At 42.6% G+C, this 25,720-nt stretch overlaps 1 protein-coding gene across 3 annotated transcripts; it reads right to left on the reverse strand.

The window, feature by feature from the left end:
- Window positions 1-70: 70 nt before the first annotated feature.
- On the reverse strand, window positions 71-24,174 carry hap1 (huntingtin associated protein 1). Of its 3 annotated transcripts, XM_077024665.1 has the most exons (18): window positions 24,032-24,174; window positions 21,035-21,191; window positions 15,313-15,583; window positions 13,935-14,129; window positions 6,681-6,757; window positions 6,451-6,567; window positions 5,786-5,892; window positions 5,483-5,588; window positions 4,776-4,854; window positions 4,485-4,615; window positions 4,316-4,390; window positions 3,873-4,084; window positions 3,553-3,777; window positions 3,128-3,435; window positions 2,794-2,988; window positions 2,504-2,597; window positions 2,116-2,168; window positions 1,590-1,729 (listed from the first exon to the last, which is right to left on the reverse strand). In XM_077024665.1, the coding sequence occupies exons 3-17, from the start codon at window positions 15,362-15,364 to the stop codon at window positions 2,135-2,137; spliced, it is 2,007 nt and encodes a 668-aa protein (XP_076880780.1). In that variant the 5' UTR covers window positions 15,365-15,583; window positions 21,035-21,191; window positions 24,032-24,174; the 3' UTR covers window positions 1,590-1,729; window positions 2,116-2,134. The 3 variants fall into 3 exon arrangements, with proteins under 3 accessions (XP_076880778.1, XP_076880779.1, XP_076880780.1); XM_077024663.1 differs by lacking the exon at window positions 2,116-2,168 and having other exon boundaries at window positions 71-1,729; XM_077024664.1 differs by lacking the exons at window positions 2,116-2,168; window positions 13,935-14,129; window positions 15,313-15,583; window positions 21,035-21,191; window positions 24,032-24,174 and adding an exon at window positions 9,107-9,516 and having other exon boundaries at window positions 71-1,729.
- Between the last annotated feature and the right edge of the window lie 1,546 nt (window positions 24,175-25,720).

Below are 25,720 nucleotides of genomic sequence, written 5' to 3' on the forward strand. Positions count from 1 at the left end.
ACCTCTCAAGCTTTTTGAAACCCGTCATTTAAGCCAATGTTTCTTTTTTTACAGCACAAAAACACTCAGAAGCTGTTTATGTACTTTATTCATCCAAAGTGTTTTCCAATAAAAATGATCTGGATTCATTTTTTGGATTATTAATGCACACAGCTCTTGGAAATGTGGGTGTTACTCTTGGAGGGAGAGGGCTTTTGAGTATCTATGACAAGGTCAAAACAAATTTATTTTCGCAATACTTTATCAGTCATTTCATTTAAAAAACTCACTAGGTTGAGATAAATATGATAAAGCTGGTCTTTAACACAAAGGTGACTACAGTTGCTTCTTTAATACCGGAGGCTTTATGTGTCAGATAACTTTATTACTGCTGAGAAACCGTATTGGGTGATAGTGACATGACTTCTTAAAACACAGAAAAGACTGGCACCAGTAACAAGGCACAGGATGACAGCATGTCTCTAAAAACACATGCTTCATTTTGAGAGTTACTGAAGCTCTAGGGGAAGCAAACCATGAGACCATGATAGGAACATGTGATCAAATGAGGTACTTCCAATGTTCTGATTATTGATTCCTGCATATGAACAGGATTCCTGCATACAGCATATCATACATCGGTTTTCCATCAGACAACAGTGAAAACAATACGATCAAGTGTGGTCAGTTGTGCTTGACAGCTACAACTATGCTCTTAAACACATTTATAATCAAGAATCATGCATGTGGATATCCACAGCTGAAGGTCCCAGTACATCCTGGGAGATAAAAATTGGTTCTAAAAGCCATTATATAAAATACTCTGTCTAACTAGACATAATGAACAACATGCTCAGAAAGTCATGTAGGAACACATGCACAGATTGTCATAAAACAACCAACGGGTGACCCATCAGTTGTCAGATTTCAACTTAAGTACAATTTCCAGGTCACTTAAAAGGGTGGCGCTGTTGCTATGGCTTTTGTACACTGGAAAGATATTTCTCTATGCATACACTAATAAATAATAACTTATTTAGTGTCCATATTTATATATTTATCAAGACGGATGTATATATACAAATTATTTAAATGCCCTTATGTTAGATCTACAGATCCAAAGCAGAAGCTTTTTGTCAGCTCCATATATTTTTTTCATGCAGGGCATTTGGGGTTTGGTTTTATGTATTTTTTGTCTTTTTTTTTTGAAAAACAGAAATTTCTCCCATAACAAAAGAGGGAGGTCAGTACTACAGTGCGGACTCTTCTCTATGGCTTTGAGTTTCTCAGCTCTGATCACGAGGCTACAAAGTACAAAATGGACGACAGCCCATGAAACAGCGGCTATGGTGGATGCCAGGTTTCAGTGGTTCATTGCTTTGGGAGTGGTGTCTTTCCGCCCTCCTTGCTGGAGTCAGTGATTCCTCTGGCCACCACTTTATGAAGGCCGAGCCTGTGAAGTTTCTCAACCAGGTTGAAGCTGAAAATGCTCCTCAGGGGGTTCATTATGCTGCTGGGCCCGGTCCTTCCCTCACCCGTGAGAGGAGAATGGCCTGGGCTGAGAGGCAAGCCGGCACGAGCTAAAGCAGATATGCCTCTCTCCCGCAGGCGTTGGAGAAGACCCAGCGAGGGGGTCGCAGATGTGGCACGTCCATGGAGGGAACCAGCATATGCTGGGAACAGCTGGACATCTGCTGAGGTCTTTACACGCTCACATCTTCCATACATGGACTGACTGCGAGGACGAAGGCTGCGGAAACAGCAACACAAAACAAGGAAATGGAACATCAGAACGGCAACCAGGAACACCGCTGGCATGCAACAGTCAGTATGTTAGTACCTCACCAGCCCGAGGTGCTGCAGCTGGAACATGTTAGTTCAAAACGACGACAGAGCAAAACATGTGAGTTAAGCAAAAGATCAGGCGAGAGGGTTTATCACCATGGATATTTATGGGTTAACACAACCTTACATGTATTTCTTAAAGTAACTGATTTTACATGAAACGCTACTACATCCTAGGACACAGGACCCCCGTGCTGAGTAGTTTGCATGCTTAGAAACGTCTAAGGCTGGGATTTAAAGCTAGACTTTAGTGCCTGTGAGGTCTCTCCAGCCTGTACATCAGGTCCTTACTTTGTGGAGGGAGGTCGTATTATAGCTGGAAGAAGAGCTTTGACCAATGCTTCCTGTCACAGTGAGAAAGGATGTTCAGATTAGAAGATGGAGAGGAGAAAGAGAGGAACGAGTGAAACATGAGGTTCACCACATCACAGCAGCGGCACGGTACAACATGTCAGACTGACACTGAGATTCAGCCTAAACCCGTTTCCTAAATTCCGACTTGTTGCTGAGCGATAACATTTCTCATAGTGCCTTAACAGTTCTGCAAATGATTCCAATGGGGGATTGTGAAAGGAAGAGAAGGAACAATGAAGACAATCTGGAGGTGGCAATGACGTAAACAACAATGCACCAGTGTCATTATGCAGTGAGCATGTGATTTTGTGCAGCCGAGTCTTACCTGGTGGAGAGGGATGAGAGCACGACAGATGAATTAAGGGGCTGACAGGTGGTGATGGTGTGGGTGGAGTTGAAAGGGAGGTTTGGTCCAGTGACTGAGAGACAAACACATACATGCACACACCCACACACCGTTGTCACATATCTGTCACACGTCTTCGGATCTTCAATGTCTTCAGATATTTACAGTGTCACATATCTTTACCTCAATTCTATCACATCAGTAACTCTCCTAAGAATACACAACATAAAAACTGTTCATAAATTCTGTGAATGGCCTGGGCTTCCTACCCAGAGTGTACGGAGGCGGGTGAGACAGCCTGGACAGGTCAGGCTCGTCCTCCTCGAGGTCCCCGAGGCTGTACACCTGCTGGGCGTCCAGGTCCAGCTCCCTGAAGTCTTTGGTGAGGATCCCTGGGCGTGGGCACAGCACGCCTCCCAGGTTGGGCTGAGCTAACTTCTGCCAGTGGTGAAGAGTGACTGAACCTACAGAACAGGCATTCCGGACAGCGACCTTGAAATTCTCTACATGCTTATGATTGTGTGTGTGTGTGTGTGTGTGTGTGTGTGCAACCATGTGTGTGTTTTTGTGCATGTGTGCATAAGTGTGCGTGCATTTCTTCACCTTCCAGCGGTTTGACTATCTGCAGCCGTTCAGGCAGGTGTGAGTGGGAGCTAGATGAGCCAGAGGAATGTTGGGAGCTGCCCGAGTAGTTGGTTCCCGTGGAGGCCGCGCTGTCATTGGGTGTGAGGCAACCGCTGGAGCCGCCCCCGCTGGCCGGCGCCCCCCTGAACTTGCGTTCACGCTCCACCTCCAGGAAGGACCGCTCGCACGAGTGGCTCTCCTGCCTGGCTGAGAGGGAGCGCAGGGCCTCCTCCAGGTCCTGTCCCCCGGGCATGCCCGGCTGGCCCAGCCGCTTCTCCTCCGCACAGCTGCAGGGGTGCACAGCACACGTAGCGTGAGCCCCAACACAGCACTGAGAACCCATTAGACAAATACAGGCCAACTGCCCACCTGTGCCAACAGCACACACCTGCTTTAATACCCACCTGAGCTCCTGTGAGGGTACTGAGGAGGGGTTGTCCTCGATGTTAACGCTGACCGAGTCAGAGCCACAGCAGCTAGTGCGTGGCGTGCTCGATCGACTGGACGCCGTGGAGGAGGAGCTGTTGGACCTGGGCGACGCCGGGACCTGGGGGGAGTGGCACCGAGATCGCAGCCGAGCAGTCTGATTGGCCACTTTCACCGTCTCGAACACGCGCCATGGGTGGGTCCTTTTGGCACAAGACCGCAAAATTCAAACTGCAATTCGACGCGGGGACCTAATGATCCACAATTACTCCGTTTCCTACACAAGGACACGACTGACTTGTACTCTGAGGGAGTGGGGCTGTCCAGGCCTTTCCGGAAGGTTCCTTCGATCTCTGCGGCGAGCGAGCCCATGGGGAGGACAGCGGCCAGGCAGCTGTAGCGCTGCACTGTGCTGTTGGGAAGGCTCATATTTCGCAGGTTCTTTATGTCCTCCCTGGCTTCCTGTAGCATGTCTTCACACTCCGAGTACCTTTCCTGCAGATCCTTCAGCTGTGCACAAAGGAGGGATAGAGCAGAGGCAAGCACGATTATGCAGATCTTAGATAGATTACACAAAGACAGACAACACAGATTACACAGATTAGCAGCGAATTCCTATTATCGCTAGCATCGCACCTTATGTGGGAAATTGACTAGTTTAGGCAGAAGCTATTTAAGATGCTGATATAAGGAATGTTTATATTGTGCTGAGGCGGAAAGGGAGAGGTGCTGGGGTCTAACCTCTGCTCTCAGCTGTGTCTGGCTTTCCCGTGAAGAACTCAGGTGCTGAGTCAGTTCCTCGTTCTCTCTCACCAGCTGCAGGTAGGAGGTCAAGGGTCTTTAGTGGGGGGCGAAGGTCACAGACGTGTCTGCGTGTCATTTTCCCTGTGTGCTTGTTCGCCTCACTCACCCCTTTACAGCGTCGCTGCAGGTCCACAACCTGCCCCAGCAGAGAGCTGATCTCCTCCTGCTGCCGCAGGGAGTCCTCCACTTTACGAGCTAGCTCCTCCGAAAGAGAAACCATCTGCTTATTGACCGAAGCTACGGAGACCAGGGGAAGATGCAGGCAGGTAGAGAGACAAGGTGGGAGAAGAGGAAGAGAGAGAGAGAGAGAGATGGTTAAAGTCACTGAAAAGTACACATGAACACTCACCTCACAGCTGAAACCCAACAGGACCTTAAACTACAGGAAATGACTTACAGAGCTCTTCCACACACACCATCATCAGCTGCTGCTCCTGCTCCTCATAGCTGGTGGTCTGTGATGTCAGCTCACTGGCCTGCAACAGGACAACAACACACTGTTCTCAGGTTTGTAAGTTACATGGGTCTATACGTTTGGTCAGGGTGACTGAATACACGATACATGGACTTGTGGAACCTCAGCTTGACTATGAGAATTTGGCAGAACTCCAAGCATGTTTAAATGCAAGTCGAGACAAACCTTCACTTCACTGTGTTTCACAATAAAGAACTGTTACATAGTTATATAAAACTTTGATACAAGTCAAAAAGATCATACAGATCAAGCCGATCTACTGGTCCTACACCAATAAGCAATTTATAGATCAGTAATAATAGCTTACAATCTACTCTGTAACATACTGGTAAACCAAGTGTGTGGGTATAATTACACCAAAGTCAGTGCAGATGTGTAAAACTACACTTCAATACCCAGTTCAATTATCTTCAGTGTAGTGTGTGTGTGTGTGTGTGTGTGTGTGTGTGTGTGTGTGTGTGTGTGTGTGTGTGTGTGTTTGTGTGTGTTTGTGTGTGTGTGTGTGTGTGTGTGTGTGTGTGTAAATAAACTAACCTCAACACATAACTTCAAAGTTATGTCTAACCTAAGATCAGAGTGCATGTGTGTGTGATCATTTGTGTTTGTGATTGTGTGTGTGTGTGATTAACCTCAGAACGTAGCCGGAGATTCTCCTCCTCCAGACCCTGTAGCTTCTGATGTAGGAAGTTATAATGGAGGTTACTGAGTGAAGAGGATGAATCATTACGCTTGATCCTAAAACAGAAACAAACACTATGGTCAGATGTAAAAAATGTGTGTGTATCTCTTTATCTTATGAACATGTGAAAGGTGGTTATGTGTTTTACTGTGTCATTATGTTGTGTGTGTGTGTGTGCGCGTGTGTGTGTGTGTGTGTGTGTGCGTGCGCGCGTGTGTGTGTGTGTGTGTGTGTGTGTGCATGTTATATTCACAGTGATTGAGATCCTACTGCTGTAGGATCGTGCTGCATTTCCTCTGTGCTAGCATAGAGTTGAAGGAGATCATCCCGCATGGACAGCTCATGACGCAGTTGAGCAATCTGCAAGCACGCACACACACACACACGCACACACAGATCCAGTGTTCGACATCTTCATTAAGTACCACTCAGTAGATATAAATATTGCCTAAAAATGCTAACAAAAAATATCACTAAAACTTTTCAAATTAAATTTCTACAATTTATGTACAATATAAATTTGCGCAGGTTACATTGTAAGTGTGATTAACAGCATTTATTATACTACTTGTTGGCACGGATGTCTCCCGTACAGATATCTCCAATAGACCTTTGGTTCCTGTTAAGTGCAGGAGCACCCGTGTCTCATGCAGATATCTGATTGGACTGATCCACACAGCACACCCTGATCAGACGTCTGATGGGACTGATGCCCACAGCACACCCTGACCAGACGTCTGATGGGACTGATCCCCACAGCACACCCTAACGAGATGTCCGATGGGACTGATGCCCACAGCACACCCTGACCAGACGTCTGATGGGACTGATCCCCACAGCACACCCTGACCAGACGTCTGATGGGACTGATCCCCACAGCACACCCTAACGAGATGTCTGATGGGACTGATCCCTGACCTCTTCCTTTGCAGCTTCCACCTGCTCGTCCAGCAGTTCGTTGCGTTCTGTCAAAACTTTGTTCTGTCTGAGCAGAGACTGGCCAATCCGGGCAGCCAGCTCCAGGTCACGCTCTTTCTGAAAAAACACAAACACAAACAGCATTTGGTCATTTAGAGTAAAATTTTGATTAATGAATGGAAAAATATACTCTCATCTGAGATGAGATCACATGATGCATCGCTGCTCACCTCCTCCAGAAGATCGGTGACAGCTTCAATGTCGTGGTACGTCTTGGTGACCTGGCCGACTCTCTCCGAGCACAGCACTGTAGAGCAGAAGGCAGACAGTTGAGACAAAGAGCACAGCTACACTGGTAATCCCCATTAGTACAGCTACACTGGTAATCCCCATTAGTACAGCTATACTGGTAATCTCCATACATACGTCCACACATCAGTACACATGGCAAAGCTGACAGTTGATAAACAGACACAAATTAATTGCAGCACCAGGACTAGAGTCCTTCTCCAGTCTTGGACGTGTCCAACATGATGGTTTATAAGTATTATCTTCCACACAGGGTTCAGGAGTCACACCAAAAATTAATTTTTCATTCTTCAGGCATTGGAGTTCGTCTGTGTGTGTGTGTGTGTGTGTGTGTGTGTGTGTGTGTGTGTGTGTGTGTGTGTGTGTGTGTGTGTGTGTGTGTGTGTGTGTGCGTGCGTACATGAATGCCTGTGTACATGCCACACATCTTTCAAAAGCTGCTCGTGTGCGTAGGTGTGTTTGTGTATACACTGCACATCTTTCTACGCTGCTTACAGGGCAGCAGATACAACCAATGTAGCACCAGCACCAATGAATATGACTGAAGAGAACTAAGTAGTGCTTCTCTAAAAACAAATCCATTTTATAATCAGCCAATCAAATGGACCAGAGCGCCTCCAGACCCAAAGAGCGGCAGACACGCGAAACTCCACACACGAGCAGAGTCGTCAATAGAGAAAGGACCCTTCAACACGGTGGTGGAAACGAGGAGAAGGAAGACTTAAAGCACATGGCCAAGAAAGACGTCGCCCTTTCCCGGGAGGCCGGCCATCACTCGGCGTGCAGCGCAGAGATGCCAAAACTGCCCCCACCGCCCGGCATACAATCCGACCTCCTCCATAGGATTTACTACTTGAAAAGCATGAGAACAAGACAGGAAGATGAGATTGGACAAAAGTGCCCAACACATGCTGAGGCTTAGAAGAGCCTGCAAGGTGACTCGTCAACAGATCTTCGGCTTAAGACCCTAGATAATCCTACAACAGCACAGGTGTCCAAAACCATCCCCACATCGCACACAGCAAAGCCCTTTCTGTCCTGAATCCCCGCTTTCGATATGCATACAGATATTGTGTTTACATGGGACGAGCTGACTCAGTGAGAAAATCCACTCCAGGGGAACACATACTGAGGTGTGTGATTGGCTGAGTTCTCTCGTGTCCTGGAGACGTTATCCAATCAAAAGCTTTAGCAACCTCTCTTATGCAGCTTTCCCACCACCTTAAGAGCCTCAATAAAATGACCTCAATTATCTTAGCCCCTCCCCCAAAGGTGGTATAACAATATATTGTAATAACAATATTCTGAGAGGCAATGTTGTAAGATTACATACATTAAACTACTGCAATATACACGATGGGTTGATGGTAGTGGTCAGAACTACTTCATAGCAAGCACAAGGTGGAGGTCTGGTCTGTTTGCAGGTGGCTAGCATACGGACACAGATTTTGTGTGCAGCAGGGCTGCAAGATGGCCTTTGACCTTTTGGAATATCTGCCAATATAGAAAACAGCAGTCATCTTCTAGTCTGGGCATGTGCATATTTAGTCCCCAGTTTGACTCCTAATCTAGAATTAACAAAACACACAGTGCATGTTGACATACTACATAATGAATGATTTCTCCCAAAGTTAAACAAGTGACCTCTGTTCATCAGAGAAACAAACTGGCAGTACTTTAACTTGACTGCAAACCTGTGAGGACAAGCAGATTACTCATTTAAACAGCCGTATATGTAGAAGCAGCCTGCTGAGAGGCTGCATGTCCTCCAAATGATTCACAGAATGTCTCACCAGGTGCAGGAAAATTCTCTGGGTTAATACTGTTGGATTTCCCCCACAGTAACTTGTTGCTATTCCGAAACCCTCTAAGTGTTTGTGTGGGAATGGGAGTGTGTGTGTGTGTGTGTGTGTGTGTGTGTGTGTGTGTGTGTGTTTCACTACACTGCACTCATTTAGTAAGTATCCTCCAGCAGCAGCAACTGACCTACAATCACATACACACATTTGCAGATGTGCACAGTCACACACATTCACAAACACCTAATTTCGCCCTTAACAGCAATAATGTGTGAGAGGGGCTGCTGTCAAGACTTAGCACAGACTGACTAAGCTGAATCTAAAACGTACCTTCTAAAGTAGCGCTTCTCAGGGCCATGTTTATGTTTGTAGTGGTTCAGCCCCCATCAGTCTTTACTAGCGCCCACCTTCCACCGTCCTCTCACTTCTCCTGTGTGTCTGCAGTGCCATCGTGGTCAGCATGTAAGCATTAACGTGAATGGCTGTCTGTGTGTGTGTGTGTGTGTGTGTGTTTGGCTGCGTGTATGTGTGCGTGTGTGTGGTGTTACCTTGCACTAGCTCTGTGCACAGGCTCTCGGTGCTCTGCTCATGTTCTTCCTCCTCATCTTCCTCATCCTCACTGACGCTGCTGCCTCTCTCGCTCTCCTCTGTGCCCGAGATGCTCCAAACCTCCATGTCTCCTTTGACACTCTACTATTTAGATCTCCTCTGCAGGCTGAGCTGATCCTGACTAACTAATAGCAAAATTACAGGATTTTCCTCTGCCTGACTCTTGAGTACCTATAGTCCACTACTCAGTCCACACACTGACTCGCATTCAAGTTCTTGGGCTACATGTATAATAGTGTCAAATGATAAGCCCAATCAGGGCGTCAGCTTCTGTTTGTACTCCGGCAGTTACCTGGCTGCTCTGAGACATGGGTGGAGATTAGATAAGGAATGAGCTAAAGGGTAACTTAGGGAGGTGGACACGAGAAAAGAAACTCATTGTTCCATCAGCGATTTAATGTGATTACACTAAAAGTCTTTAAATCACAGAAGAAGTAGAGATATGGTTTGGTGGAATAATGTAATAATTTTCAAGACTAGTGTGAACAGAATTACAGAATGAACACCCCCATGTTCCCCAAGCTAATAGTAGGTTCCAATCTGCTCTATGTTGTCAATATGAAGAGCTAAGGCTACCACACAGGAGTCTGACACTCTCAGACTCAATGCAGACACAGGGTGTGCACAGGGAGCAGGGTGTGCTCGCGGGTGTGTGTGTATTTGTCTGTGCTTGTGTGCGTGCATGCATGCATGCATGCCTGTGTTTGTGACTGTTTAAACAAATAGAGAACTCAATTCCTGATGTCCATATGCATGGCAATCATTTAATACTTAGAGTTATTTTATATATAAATATCTGTGGGACATCTGTTATGCCGGCCTTCCAGCAACAGCATATTATGAGACAGTAACATAGCAAATTATTAAAAAACTTTCTGGGTCAGATAAGAAGTAGAGAGAACAAAGCTATATCAACATCCAGCGATTAGAACACCGTACACTACAACATTCACTTATAATCACCAACACCAAAACAACCTCTTTGCATAAGGTTAGCATTTAATGCGGCACACCATAATGAGGCCATAGTCCGGTCCCTTAACAACTGATCTTCCAGAGAGTTTCACAGGTCAAAACAAGTTATTATTTAACATGTCCAGGATTTCCAATGTTGTTAACTTTCATACCATGTAAAAACAGTAGTCTACTCCAGAATGGGAGGACAGTTCATAAGCAGGTAAAATCTCTAAAATCGGCTTACTGCACAATAATCATTCTAGTCAAGATGATACAAACACCTGAAGTGTCAAAACATCAGACAAAAGACCACTGGACAATAAACTGCCTGAATAGCACCCACATCAAAAGGGAGAGCATGGCTGGGTCACAACCCGGAAGGAGTTAAATCATGTTCAGACAACATACGGCTAATCGGCTCGACAGCTCCTGGCAACTGTGGCTTTGAGGAGGGGAGGCAGCAGGAATGGATAGGTGCTGGTGAACAGCATTCCTGCAAATGGCCTGCGGTCACCAGGTCGCCATCTTAATAACAGTTTAGTGAACCATAATTTGCATAATTGTCACACTGGGTGTTCTCTGGGTGGAGCAGTTCAGGATTATTCAGGTTGGGGACACAGGAACTTCAGGTGGTTTACTCCTGACTTTAACAATCGTTATATGAAAGACACCAGGTATGGGCAGAAGTGAAGAACTCTGGGTCAGATGTTGATTGGCTGCACTTTCATCAATTACGAAATAAATACACTGCCTTATGTAAAAAAAAAGCTAAGAGTACATATTACCTAATTGAAACTACAGATAATTTAAACAATCTGCGTAAGTTTTGGAAAACAATAAAGTCAATTTCTAGTAATACTTACTCAGGAGACCTCCTGACTGAGCTAGTGGTCTCAGACAAACAGGAAATGCTCAATTGTTTTAACAAACACTTTGTTACCTTGAACACTCTGTTGATGATACTGCTGGAAAGTCTGTGTCTGCCTGCGTATACCTCCAGTCAATCAAACTAGTAATACTTTTGTTTTTTCTAATATTCCTGTCAGTAAGGAGCTTAAAATGCTAGATGTCCAGTCTGGTCACGCTTAGGGATTGTAAAGCTCTGCTGAAAGTTTTAGAGAATAGATTTATAGATACCTGCACATGTAATTATTAACCTGTACAAATATGCTGTTATATGTTTTATGAATACTAGTTATTTAGTTCCTGATAATTTTATTGTCTCTTAAACTTAATATGTTATAGCTTGTATGATATGTTTTATGATAAGTTTTATGAACAATATGTATATTATTTAATTGTTATTCTATCTTAGCTTAATTGTTGTTTTACATTGTATTAGAAACCGGTCTCTCTTGTAAATGATACGCCAAGTCTCAATGGGACAATCTGTATAAATGCAGGTCAAATAAAATAAAAAATAAGGAATGTAACCTAATTGTGACTTGGAGACTGGAGAGAAGGTGGAAGTATGAAAATAAAGCTAAAAGTGAAAATACCTGAAAAATAAAATAACTATCCGAATTACTTATTGGTTATTCAGCAACATTGAACCTTGTCTAGCAAAAGTTACCATGCACTCATAATGGTGGCCGACTGCAGATTGCCCTAGTTTTTTTTTTTTTTTTACTAAAGTGTCTCTGACTAAAGATAATTTGATAATCAACAAAAACAATATGCACTTCAGTGTATTTCTTGCTTAACAAATTAATCCTTTCACTTGATAAGTTTGAGTTCATGTAAGTGATTGCTGTAGGTGAGTGTGGATTCTAACCAGTGCAGATTAGAATGGGAAGAAACAGGTTCACTGATTTAAAAACCACTGATTCACAAATGTCTTCTAAACTGGGAATGTATGTTCATCGTCTGTTGTTTTATGCTGTTGAGAGGTTTGCAACCGAATGATATCTCATACCAGTGTAAGAGAAAGCAAGTCGCAAGTTTAGGGTTCTTCTGTTACCCACAATGCACGTGACCAACCCAATACGCTCTACTCCAGGCGTACTCAACTAAATTTGTCCGCGGTCCAGTTTTGGCAGATACCTGTGACCTGAGGTCCGGTGCGGCGGGGGTGGCGAACGTAAGTTGTTGAGCGGGGGGGGGGGGGGGGGGGGGGGGGGGGGGGGGCGAACGGTGCGCGAACGGTGGAGGCGTTTATACTTTCGCGAGCGTTTTGTCAGAAACGATATGTGGTAGAAACACCCCTCAAAACAGGAAAATGAACATTTACCTGACCAATTTTAATGTTGCTATATGTTTCAGGTTTGAAAAGTGCTGGAATTTAGGTTAAAGTACTTTAAAATGCTTGAAATTTTAACTACTTGGTTTCACAACAAATATCTGTCTGACTGAATAGTTCTCTTGTATTAGGTTAACAAATAGGCCTACGAGCCTCTTGTAATTCCAGGACGAAACATGAGAGAACGTGAAGACGTGAAGATTGGGCGTTTTTTTTTAACTTAATTATGTTTAACATGCTGGGAAATATTGAAATGAACCTTGAAAGTGGCGTACAAGTGCTTGAATTCCACCTTATGAAGGTGTATGAACCCTGAAAACGTGACTTTGTTCATTGCGCTGAAGCGCGGCGCGAAGTTACAAAATTCGAGAGGTGCACGACCTCGCGAACCGACAGCGCGCGAGGCACTCGCGCACACGCGGAGCCACAGCGATTACGTCATTTTCGCCGCGCGGACCCTCGCGCCGCTCGCGAAGCGTCAACCAGGCAGGCTTGTTGTTGGGGGGGTGGCGAACGTAAGTTGTTGAGCGGGGGTGGCAAACGTAACACTCGTGACGGGGTGTTTTTTCAATAGCCCTGAAATAAATGCTACGGTTTTGTTTTAGTCCGTATCCAGTTAATCAGGAATGAGATTGGGTCCGGACAGGACTGCGTTCGGGTCCGGATCCGGACCGCGGTCCGCCAGTTGAGTACCCCTGCTCTACTCGATTCTACTATGAAACCACGTTCACATCACTGTGGTAGCCATGGCATCCCCTCTCAATTATACACATTCCCCATCATAGACCTTAAAATCAAACTGAGAAGAACAGATTTTATATTTTTTACTTGCCAGATCAAAGTTGCAAGTTCTATATTGACCATGGCCAACGTTGTTGTCCTAATCCCACATTTCTTAAGTTATCTTTTTTGTAAGTGTGTTGTGATTTCAATGATAGTGAAAACAAAAGTCTCTCGTCATAGGAAATGTATTTTACAACCTATATTATACCATCTTTGTATATCTCACATTTAACATTTTGATACATCTCATTCTGCTTTTCAAAGGTCAGCAAGATCAACAGGATGAATCTCTGAATTCTAATACCTGCACACTACAACAGCTCATCGTGTTGATTTTTGGCTAGGCCACCACTAGGGGGAGGCAGAGAACTGCCTCACAGTAATCATAGGCAATTAGCCACACCCATCATCCAGAGAGCAACGCACAGAATCCCTGGTGCCCAGCCTTTGTTCAGAATTCTGGATAAACCCGAAGCTGGTAATCCAGGTAGAGCCCTCAATATCCGTCTCTCGATTCTGCCTCCTTGTTTGGTAAAGCCATTTTAAGCAGGTTAAGCTTTCTTTTTTACCACACTTATTTCTGCATTGTTGGTGTGCTGGTAGAACACAGGCCTGGCTGCGCTGAGAGTCTTCGTTCATTAAGTGTTCAATACAGTTAGCAAATCCCAAGGCTGAAATTAATCCTACCACTTTTAATGGAACTGACAAATTGTTGGATGAATGTATAAATAATCAGTCTCAAAAAACAAAACACTCTGAGGGAAGCAGTTTCCAAAGTTAAGACTCACAGAAATATTTGAACGTTTCCTCGATCTGTTCGTAGGTAAGGCCCAGAGCGGCCTCTGGTGGCAGCAGTGGGGTGTGCAGCCAGTCATCGTGCTCATATCCAAACACATGGTCTGCCCGTAGAGTGTATCTGGGTAATTTTTCTGTTAGCAGACTTACTATCTCCACCTCTGGCAAATCCACACCTGAACATAGATCTGTTACAGAAAAAGAGAGATAAGAGTATTTAGATCTCTTATACTTTTAAAATTATTTGACTTAGTACTACAGTTAGACAACACAGGCTGATTCATCATTGTACAAACAGGTAACAAACTGATGTCAAGCAGTCGACCAATAAAGGCTAGACTCACTATATAGTCACCACCCACTTGATCAGAAACAGCTACCATGTACTTACCCTAACAACAGCAGAAACTCTCCACTAAAGCAGAATGAAAGCACATGTGACTCAAACAGCCTGGGCTACAGATGGGCTACAGCTTCACACAAATACTGAATACTGAACTGCACAGAGAAAACTGACTTTTATGGGGTTTTTTTGTTATTAATATATTCTTAAAAATAGGTACAATTTTGATTAAAACAAATAAAAAAGGTGTCTCTTCATATATAACAATGCACATCCTAACAGCTTTGCTACTACAAACGCTTACACTTCTCTGCATCTTCTCACTGGGTTTAAATCAAATGTGACTTTTAAAGGAAGTTTTTATGTTCAAGCCTTCAAATACCCTGATAGATTTTATTTTCTAAATGTGTTGTCTGTGTGAGCTGTCTCGGTTGCATTTCAGCTGCTAGCTGTTGTGGCAAAAGAATGAAAACTTGGCTTTTCACTTCCATTGAGACGATTTTACATCTCCAAAACCTCCAATAAATCTCTGAACTTCTACTATACAACCCCCAAACACACATACTGAGAACTTCTACTATACAACCCCCAAACACACACACCGAGAACTTCTACTATACAAAACCCAACACACACACACACACACACACACAGTGAGAACTTCCACTATACAACCCCCAAACACACATACTGAGAGCTTCCACTATACAACCCCCAAACACACACAGTGGTTAGTGGTCATAGGGTTGGAAGCAACCCGACATACAAGACAGTTGTGCAGTTGATTGGAGAACAAAAAAATGTTGGAATATCTAAATGCATGCAGTAGTTTCTGAGAGGAGAGGGTACTGAGAACAGGTGCTGAGGTAAGAACTGCTAAAGCTATGAGCAAGGCTGATCACATTAATTAACAACAATTATTATAATGGAAATCCTATCCTCCATTTACTGATGCCACAAAGATGATCCGTACATGAAGATACAGAAAAGACACTGTAATGACAAACAAGCCTGTTCAAGCATCCTACCTGTAAGAGTGGACACATCCTGGTGTGTGCTAGCCAGGAGAGGATCGTGCATCAGGTTCCCAGGAGCATGGCTGAGGTCCTGGGTGAGGGCTCCACACGCCCTCCCCTGCTCCCTGTCGAGGGTGAAGGACTCTCGGGGCTCCAGGAGGACCTGAAGGAGGCCAGTCAGAGGAGAGGGAACAGGGCCAGAGGACAGGGCTGGCGTGAGCAGAGCGGATGGGTTCAGGGTTCTGTGTGCCACAGCCTCACAGATCAATACCTCTGCTGCCACCTAGTGGATCAGAGACAGAGAGGAAAGGATTTGGACAAAAGCAGAATGCATGTTTTCGTCATATCTAAAACCAGAGCGAACATGTACAAAAAGATTCAAAACGAAGCACGTTCATTATTGGCAGGCAACTGCCTAAATACTGGAATTTCACTGATTTCACATATTTCCGTAGAAAACCTTTTTAGCATTGTGAAAATTAACAAATGGGAGAGGAACAGACACTCTTTTGTGTCATGCCATATCACTCTCTCTAGAGAGCAGTCCACCCATGTGTAAGGAGATATGCCCTCCACTAGCAGTGGGGGAAAAGTTCACGTTAGAGTTGTATTCACCTCAGCAGATTCATGAATGATAATTGCCTTAGGTCACATATCAAATTAATGATGTATTAAATTCATGTGCTGACACATTTCTACTCCTAAGACCCTTGTTGCTCCAGAACAACACTCAAGAAAGAAATGTTGTAATAAGCAGAATTTTAACTTAGCTGTTACAACATGTCCAGATGAGACTGTTTGTCTTATCTGACAAAGCTCTAAAAGACCACCAGAATGCACAGACGAGTATGTAAGTACTTGATATATATATTTTAAATCCAAAAGTTCAAATAAAGTTTATGAAAAGTTTCACATGCAAAATCTGAGATCTGAGATTTTCATATCCCAGTGTGTTATGCAGAAATATTTGCATGAATAGCCTCTTAACCGGAGCATTGAATGATTTGGCCCTTGCAGGCATGGATGAGGTAGTTACTTCTGGAATTATTGTAACGTTCATGAGAACCTTTTGAAAGAGTTGGAAAAAATGAAAAGACTTAAATATCTCACTTTCACACAGAACCATAAATCAACACAGCTGCAAACAAAATGTAAAAAAAATGGATAGTTGAAAGTAATTAAAAGAGTCACACGTCTGGCTGTGCACGAACCTGCTCTAAGTGCGGTCACAAGGACCAAGGTTAAAGTGTAGACTACAGTATCTCAAGGCCAGTGGCACTGCTACGCTGGGCCAACAATGCTGTAATACGAGGGTGTATACGTGTGTATTGTCACACAGACCAGAGAGGGGAGGGGCTAGAGAGAGAGAGAAAGAGAGGGAGAGAGAGAGAGACAAAAGGAAACAGGATGATGGGAAGTACTTGAGATAAAAAAAAAAAGGTTTCAGCTTGTCACAACCATAGTGAATAATGCACTTGAATTATGGAGGAGGGGGAGGGGTGAGCTGCACGCTCAATGGACATTACGTCTGTGACTGGCTGAAAGGGACATGCACCCTGAACAGTCTCCAAGGAGACCAGAGGACTATGAACTCGCTTGGTCACATGACACCTCTGTTAGTGGGCATGAGCACGGAAGCATGAGCTCATTTGACCGAGCAAGAGCGCACATCTCAAATGACTCGGACAAAAGTAAAAAAATATATTTTTATAGGTAAAAAGTTACATATAACTTCTATATAGCCTAAGTAAAGAATTAAAGTAGTGCCTCAATTTGGTTTCATGATTGACAATCTGAAAATTTGCAAAAGCCAACTCACATTAAACTTCCTAATGGTTAGAGTTATGGCTGGGGGCAGGTGTATTGCTCATAGATTTTCTTACAGATTAATTCATATTCTTATTCCTGCCTACTGCAGTTCTTAAAATTATTTTGTGAGGTCACGTAAGGTCCTCTTCATATTCATCAACACTAATTCGATAGCAACACCTCTTGAGCACACAAAAAGAAACAATTTCGTTTAACAATGAACACACAATGGCCATGTATATTAACTGCTAGGATAAAAACAGGATGAACTTTAAAAGCATTGTGTCAACAATCTGTTACCAATAACCATTTTTCTGTTCGGTTCTAAACGTCGAAAATCAAACCTGTGTCCTTTTCATTAGGAAATCCACAGTATGAACATACATCACCATTCAGAAACTTTCAGGCCCAATGGTCTGTACTGAATCCAGATAAAATAGAAAATCAACAGTAGCCCCCTTGTCTACATAGCCGACACTCCCCCTCTTTCGTCTGTCTCCCCACCTCCATTTATCAAAGGCCCTACTATCAGACTGCGTGCTGCAGTGGGGTACCACACCTTGTGCATGGCCTGTCCAGAATGGCGGACCTTAGCTGTGCCAGGCTCTTAAAAGATGACCACTGCAAAGCTGGTGATAATATTCTATATCCTGCATCGGTGTGTAAACAGAAGGCGTACAGGCAAGTTCCAGCACAAGAGATAAGAGTCCCCTGCTACATCTCACCCCTCTCAGGTAGAAAGGACAGGTTATAAGAAGGAAGGCAATAGACAGTGAAAAGGAAGGTGACGTGGAGTTTCCCGTTAGTGGGGGGTTTTTATCCCAAAGTCTTTCCTGGTGTGGTGAAATTTAGATAAGCAACAATAAACACAGTAATACAAACAAGGCTGATTTCCAACCACAATCTGGTATTAAGCTGTTTCTCACACAAATGTGTTTTGTTTTTCGGCTTGTCATGCATATCACAGTGAAATCCACTATAAATATGCAAAGAACTTTGTATAACAAGCCATTATTTTTCTTGATGTTATGTTTCTTCCTGTTGATGTACTGATAATAAACATTTGGTCTAAAGTTTCGAAATGATACTAACAGCCCTAGCAAAGATGGCCTTAAAACATGCAGGCTACATCAAACGTGGAAGTACATGAGCATCTTTAATTTTTGTAATTCTGGCTTTTTCAGTACTTATAAAACAGCCCAGGTGAGCATGAAAAAACGTGCTGACAGTATAAAAAAGAAGAATCAGCTCAGCTGCAATATCGCAATATCCGAACTTGGTATCGATACACGTGTATCGGCAGATTGGACATCGATACACTGATAGGAATCTTTCATTCCTCCCTGCTGATGGATGTATTCAGGCCCTGTCCAACCATTGCGAGATAAACCTCTACCTATCAGCTCAGTATCTCAGAGGTGCTATTTAACAGTCCACACTGACTGCGTGCACCTCTGCACGCTCTCTCTCTCTCTTACTTTATAGACAGGAGTGGTAAAGACGTACAAGGACAAACAGGCATGCACAAAATCCAAACATAGCACAACAGAGTTAGATACTGCAACCTAGTTTGAATCGGCTTATTCCCTGAAATTAGGGCAGGCATTATGAATTCAGCCTGTAGTTGTGTCAAAACTATCAATTTTATACTATAATCCCATTACAGATTTCCTGTTAAAGAAGTTCCTCCTTGTCCGTCTAATAAAAGTAACCTTCACTTTCATGACTGCATTGCAACCTCTTAACAAAAGATTTACAGGTATGCAATTGAAAAAATTATATTTATTCTTCAGTCAGTCAGGCAGCCATTAGTGCAACTTGTATTTCTAGATCCTTCCGTGCGTATGTGTCTTGATTATTATGTGAGGTCAGCCTGATATTCAGTCATGTAACTGCAAACACTGTACAATTCCATCTCACTAGTTGTCCTGTTCCTGACATCTACAAAGAATCTGTGAAATAGCCTCTTGGGTTGCTATCAAAGGACCCAATTTCACTATTTGGCAAACCACTTGTTTCTCATGATTACTAAGTAGGAGTGTCCACGCTCCCCAGACACGTGCTGCTACTCATTTGACTTTAATGCCAGTGAACGTGAAAACCATCCAAATGTTAAATCTTCTATTTAGAAAGTGAAAGATGAAAGATTCATACTACATCCATTCTTTGGATCTTTGGATGCTCTACTGCAAAATGTCATGAACCATGCTTTTGATGAGTTTGTATTGATGTGTGCAAAATTTTACAAGAATCGTTGGAATGTATTGCAGCAGGTAATTCCTTCTGTCCTGTTATCTCAGAGGTTTCTCAGATATTTTGGCGGCTTACACGAACAGTCCATTGGAATGCGTGTAATCCCAAGCTCAGCACTGAGGCGACAATTGAGAGTGTGCTCTGTGAGATCAGAAATACTGGGACACCACAGTTGTGATAAGGTAAAAGTTGAAAATGAACAATCCTATCCTTTAAATCCAGGCATTTTTCATTTAAAGCAGTGATTTCTTTTTTTTTTTTTTTTACAAAATTACTGCAACCATAATGCACTAATTATTCATTTGTGTGCTAAGGCCTGGATCAGCCATATTCATAACCTTTGATGAATTTGCACAATGGATTAAAAGAATGGAATGATTTAAGGCAAAAGAGAGCTGTTTGGCCTGTATCACACTTATTCAGTCTTAATTCCAGTTTTAATTAACCGCTACTGTCAATAAAAGGCTGGCTTAATTAAACTTGCACAGCATTGACAAGCCCAGTAGTGACATGTAGGCAAACCTAGCAAGCCTTGTAAAGCACACGGCATCATCAGAAACAGGCTCCTCCTTCTCCCTGACACAGATTGCCTCAGTACCTCCAAATCAGGAGACTGGATCAAATGTACCTTCAGCAGGCCCGAGTTAAACATTAACCTCCAACCACCACGCCTCTCCGTGAACAGGTTTTCCATTCCATATGCTGTTACAGCGATACATTTTGTTGAGAATTTGTTGGAGTATAAATTACACAGACACAGAACTCCAGACTCCTCCCTTCACCTCCCCAAAACAAATAAACAACTTCATTACGCTCTGCCTTGTCTATCTGTGGGTAAAATTGACAAATGGGAAACAGAATGTTCAAACTGATCTGATCATGGTGTTTAACTTCTCACCCATTCACAGTGCCTTAAAATGTTGCTTTTAGTTTATCTGAAGATACTCAGGTAATTATTAAGTTTGTCTCCCATCTGTGTTCGTGTATGTGTTCTAAAATTTTAGAAAATAGATAAAGAACACTGCTGTTTAGAGGTAGGCCATCACACAGATGCTCACTCCACAAACACACACACACTCACACATACACAAATAAACTGTGCTTATCAGTAACATTTAGATCGATGTACCTCCAGGACAGAAGTTTTTTCAAAGTATATTTTTCAGAAATAATCACAGGTCAAACAGCATGACTATAATTAGACTATAATTACGGCCATTATTACTTCTGACATTATACCGTCACGTTGCTTTCAATGTTTATTTTATGTCCTTGCCAACTCAGAGTTTATTAAAACACAACCTGTCCTGTGCTGTAGATGAGACATGTCATTATTTTGAATTTAGACACAGATCTTACAGTGCCCATTGCACTTGTCAAACAAACTAATAAATATCTGTAGCCATAGAAAGCTAACTCTACAAGAGCATTTCTCTACCATGTTCCATTTAGCATAAGAAACTGAGAGTGAAGCAGTCATAAAGTAAGCATACATGCAAAATTCATTTATCCAAATTCCATACACAGCTAAATGGATAGCAAGACTTAAAGTGATAGAGTTTTGTCAGCCGTCTCCTGCGAACGCAGTGGTGCTCAGATGCCGGCATTAGAAGTAGCCAACACACTGTAGGCAGAGCGAAAGCTTGTTGTAGTGTTGTCAGGGATTACTTACTGAATGCGCGGAAGGATTCCTACGTTGGCTTAAAGGTCAGGGTTTTGTTTTTTTCTTCCTTGTGGTGACAGCCTGGACGTCAGGTTCAAAACTGTGTCCTCCGCACAACTCCCAGGCTACATTGTCTGCCGGGTGTCCCATGCAGTGAAAGCGCCTCCTGTTTAATGAAAGAAATGAGTAGAGGGGGGGGGGAGGGAAGGAGGGAGCGGTGGTGGGGGGGAGTAGGAGGAGCAGACAAGGTGGGTGGAGGGAGGGTGTGTATTGGAAAGAGGACGAGAGCCAGAAAATGAGTGAGAGCGCAGAACAAAGGAAGAGAGAGAGAGAGGCAGATGTGAGAAGGTTATGAATCAGCATTCTGCAGCTCATACATGAATGCAATTGCTGGAATGGTTTTCTCCAACACTCCATTAAACCATCAAACTGGATTCTCAACATGCCTTTTCTACAACGCAATTACAATTTATATTCCACATCTGAAATGTAGATAATCAAAAATGTTTGATGTTTGAAATGTTTGATTGTTAGAGGCAACAATTCTTTCTCTCACAACAAGTCCAAAATGTAAAACATTAAGTATCTTTCTTTGGAAACCTCTACATCTATATTTCTATATACTTCCAAGAGGTTGGTCATATATTTTTTTCCACACTCAGACCTTCTAACATGGGCCACCATGAAAAGTATTCAATGAGAGACACAACCAAATGGCAGAGATCATAAACAGAACATATGCAAGACCTAAGAGCTGGACCTCCTCAAGTCCAAATGGAGGAGCCACAGAAAGTGGAGGAGAAGAACATGGCTGAGAACCTGTGGGACCTCCAGATCCATGCAGATAAAGTAGCAAACCAAGCAGACATTGTGATAGAATAGAACTGAATGAACTTTTGTCTAGCTAAGACAGGAAATTCACTTTTGGTTTTACAGAGAAAAGAATACAATAAAAACTTTGTATTTGCCAGGGCAATTCTATAATTTTGCCCAATGAGGACAAGTCAAAGGCAGAATGAAGGAGGTGTGTTCAATCATGACCAATCAGAATAGTGTTCCTAGTTACAGTTCTGTCATAAAGATCCTCCAATGACATTTCTTGGTTCCTGCTTTCTTTCCAACCATCTTAACAATTCTGGTCAGTGTGTTTTTATGTGCTGACGTTAGCTGCCCGGAATATTAAAACATTATATTGAAGCATCAAATTCAAAGATGCCTTCTATCAGGCTAACATACACCTTTTTCCAGTCTTATCACTAACCTCAAACCCCTACAGTTTCCTAAGCAAACGGTCTCTGGCTAGCTCTCTTGCATATCATCACTATATGCAAAACTCAACTGATAACCCGTATGTGTTCCTAAGTACCAACTTACAATCTTGACCAAATTATCATAGAGTATAAGAGGTGGAAATGTATCTACATGATTTAAAGTTTTTTAGTTTTTCAGTATTATTAACAGAGCTAAATTTACACCGGACAAAAAACAAGACAAGCCCCAAGACCAGTGGCAGACCCAAATCATGGGGACAATTTGGAAAAACATCAGTGACTGAAACAAGAATTAGAGACAAGGCAGAAGGTTGAGACTGAGATTGTCCCAATGGTTACATGGGCCCTCTGGGCCCCAAAGTTGGGAGAGTGACTCAACATCAGTCTCAGATTCATTGGTTTATGTCCTATCACATTTCAGAAGCACTTGCCTTGCACAGCTATAAATATAATGTATGTATACTCCTTATACTAGCTCAGTCATCTCAAGATCAACTCACAGGAGTTAGGGTCAGACTGTATCCTGATTAAATCTCTGCAAACAGCACAGACTTGGATGCAAAACTCAGGGTGATCCATTTTGCATTTCTAAGCAAATGCTCCATTTACAAGCGGAAGACCAAGGAGGAGCACATTAAACAAAGATTCAATGCATACTGACCCGGAAAGCACACAGTCTTATCTAGTTTACGTGAGGTATATGTTTACACATGTAGGCCTACATAATATACTCTTTAAAAAAAGCTTTTTTTTAAAAAAAAGCTTTTTTGTGCCTAAAGTCTAGATACTAAACCCGCAAGTAATACCACAGGTCCAAATTAAAACAGTAGGCTATATAAAACAGGTCTGTTAAACCCAATAATGAACCGATATTGAATTGAAATTGTAGTAATAATAATAATAATACATTTTATTTATAATACACTTTATATTTTAGAGAAATCTGTAGATATAATGAAGAAATTATGTTTTAAAACGTTCAAAAGGGTTATGCGTTTTCATAAATAGGGTGAATTTACAATAAGCAATATGATCTGTTAAAAAAAAGAGATTTCGGCTTTACACGTCACCTGATCTGATGAGTCATATGGTGTCTAGCAACACCTAAAAAGTTTTTTGTTTGTTTATTTGTTTGATAATGACAACTTTCTGGAAAACTTGCAAACGGATACGCTATCCGCAATTTCAAATTAACTTAGTTATTAATGTACGTCTTGATCATAAAGTCAGTGGATGAACTATGAACCACTGGATCGCGGATGATAACGCCTTTCATTCTAAGCTACTTTATAACCTCAGTGATGCGTGACTAATAACACGAGCTGATATTATTCATCCTCTAAATCTTTAGCATGTGTTATCTCCTACAAAGCGAAACTACCCTCACGGACACCAGACCTTCATGGCACAACTGGATCATTTTTGGAAGTGAGGAAGTAGTGTAGCATTGTCTGCAAAGGAAACTTGACAAAAGAGAATCCTGTTAGGGTCTTTCATTGTGTTTGACACTGCACGTCTGAAATTGGTTTGGTCACACGATTACGGAGTTATATTCTATGATTAGATATTTTGACATTAAATGCTGATGGCGTATGAAAGGTTCCCGGTTACACTTTATATATACGCCGTCCCACCCTGCCAAACCGGATTGTAGAAGCTTCCAAAATATTACAGTGCTACATGAATATGATACATATGTTATTTGATTAACAGTGTGTTTAAGAATTAAACTTACTTTTAACACAAGTTGTACCGTCCACCCGCGTTGTCAATCTTTGTTTGTGCTTTTTTTGTCTGAAGGAACTTTTTCCACAACGACTCGGGCTGTCAAAGTCATTGGTCAGACGAGCGGTCGTACGCTATGTGTTCAGCCATGAAAGCTCAGAATTATGGAACACGTAGTCCATAAGAGGTCGCCCTCCTACTGAGACAGTCTAATGAACTGTTTCAAAACGTGCAGTATGTGCATAGTAAAAAATGAGTAGCTATACCAGCGAAATAATTTTGGACTATTTCAAATATATAGTTTGTAAGCATACTACCATTTAAAAATATTACCAGCATCTTTATTGAGTCAAATGTTAGCTATCTTCTCTATATGAGATACAGCTTTATGATATTTCTATACTTCTATGGGAAAGAATGAGGGATGATATTATCTGAGAGCTTTGTGTTCCTGTGATGGTCAGTGATGTTGACATTTGCAGTGACAGCTAAAATGTCTTCTGAATTCAAATTTCTGTAGTAGTAGTAGTAGTAGTAGTAGTTGAATCAGTTCACACACAGGGTTGTCTGGACTTTGGCTGTGCCGTTCACAGACATTCAGAAAGTTGCCATGAAGCCACTCCGGTATTCTTTTGGCTGAGTGTTCAGTGTTCAGTTTGTTGCAGGTTATTGTCCTGCTGAAAGGTGACCTATCACCCCAGTCTTAGTCTCCATGCACTCTGAAGGAGGTTTTCTTGAAGAATGTCCCTAGATTGGCTGTGTTCATCCATTCTTCAGTCGTTACCAGTCTTCCTCTCAGTGCTACTGAGAAACACACTCATAGCACGATGCTGACACCACCATGTTTCACTATAGGGAAGTGCTATGCAGTACCCGCGTTTCACCAGAGCAGTACCTGCATTTCACCAGAGCTTTCATCTTGCCTCTCTGCTGTAAAAGCCTGATTTATGGAGAGCTGCAAAGAAGACTGCCCATTCAATACATTCTCCCATCTCTACACTGGACTTTTGTAGCTTTATACGAGTGACTGGTGGCTTTATTCCGGTGGTGCCTCTCTGACCAAGACCCTTCTATCCTGGATTCCCAAATTGGCCAGACAACCCACTCTAGGAAAGCTCAATGTTGTGCCAAGCTTCATTCATTTCAAAATAATTGAGGCCACTGTGGTCCTGTGAACACCCAAAGCCTTTGATATTTAATCATACATCACTTTAACTCTGGAGAACCACAGTTTCTTGGTTTTTGCTTGGCAATGCAATGTCAAATACGGTACCTTTCAGAAATCTTTGTGCTTTTTTGAAAATATGTCAAGTCAATTCAGATTGCAAGAGGTGGAACCCAATTGAGTTCTAGACACATCTCAAGAAGAAGTAAAGCCACCTGACCACAATTTAGAATGCCACAGCAAAGGATCTGAAGTCTGAGAAGTCATTTTATCATTACAAAATCAAATCAAATCAAATTTTATTTATATAGCGCTTTTTACAACAGTTGTTGTCACAAAGCAGCTTTACAAGTGCCGAGTCCTAGCCCCCAGTGAGCAAGCCAAATGCATATATGTGAATGTACCTGAAAATAAGTGAAGCATCATTTTACAGTGAAGTGACATATTTACAGTCTACTCGAGGAGCCACTGCCATCTGTATGACGTATTTCCTGTTGAGGGGTACGAGATTCCATACTAAGCATCTATGCAGCT

Source organism: Brachyhypopomus gauderio, chromosome 12 (assembly GCF_052324685.1).
Source record: "Brachyhypopomus gauderio isolate BG-103 chromosome 12, BGAUD_0.2, whole genome shotgun sequence".
NCBI lineage: Eukaryota > Metazoa > Chordata > Actinopteri > Gymnotiformes > Hypopomidae > Brachyhypopomus > Brachyhypopomus gauderio.

Excerpts from the sequence above, each read along its gene's own strand:
- hap1 (XM_077024663.1), bottom strand. The coding sequence starts at position 15,364 with ATGCACGATCCTCTCCTGGCTAGCACACACCAGGATGTGTCCACTCTT. Across the intron at positions 3,778-3,872 it reads CCCACTCCCTCAGAGTACAA|GACCCACCCATGGCGCGTGT; the intron begins GTCAGTCGTGTC and ends TTGTGCCAAAAG. Across the intron at positions 3,436-3,552 it reads GTACCCTCACAGGAGCTCAG|CTGTGCGGAGGAGAAGCGGC; the intron begins GTGGGTATTAAA and ends GCACCCCTGCAG.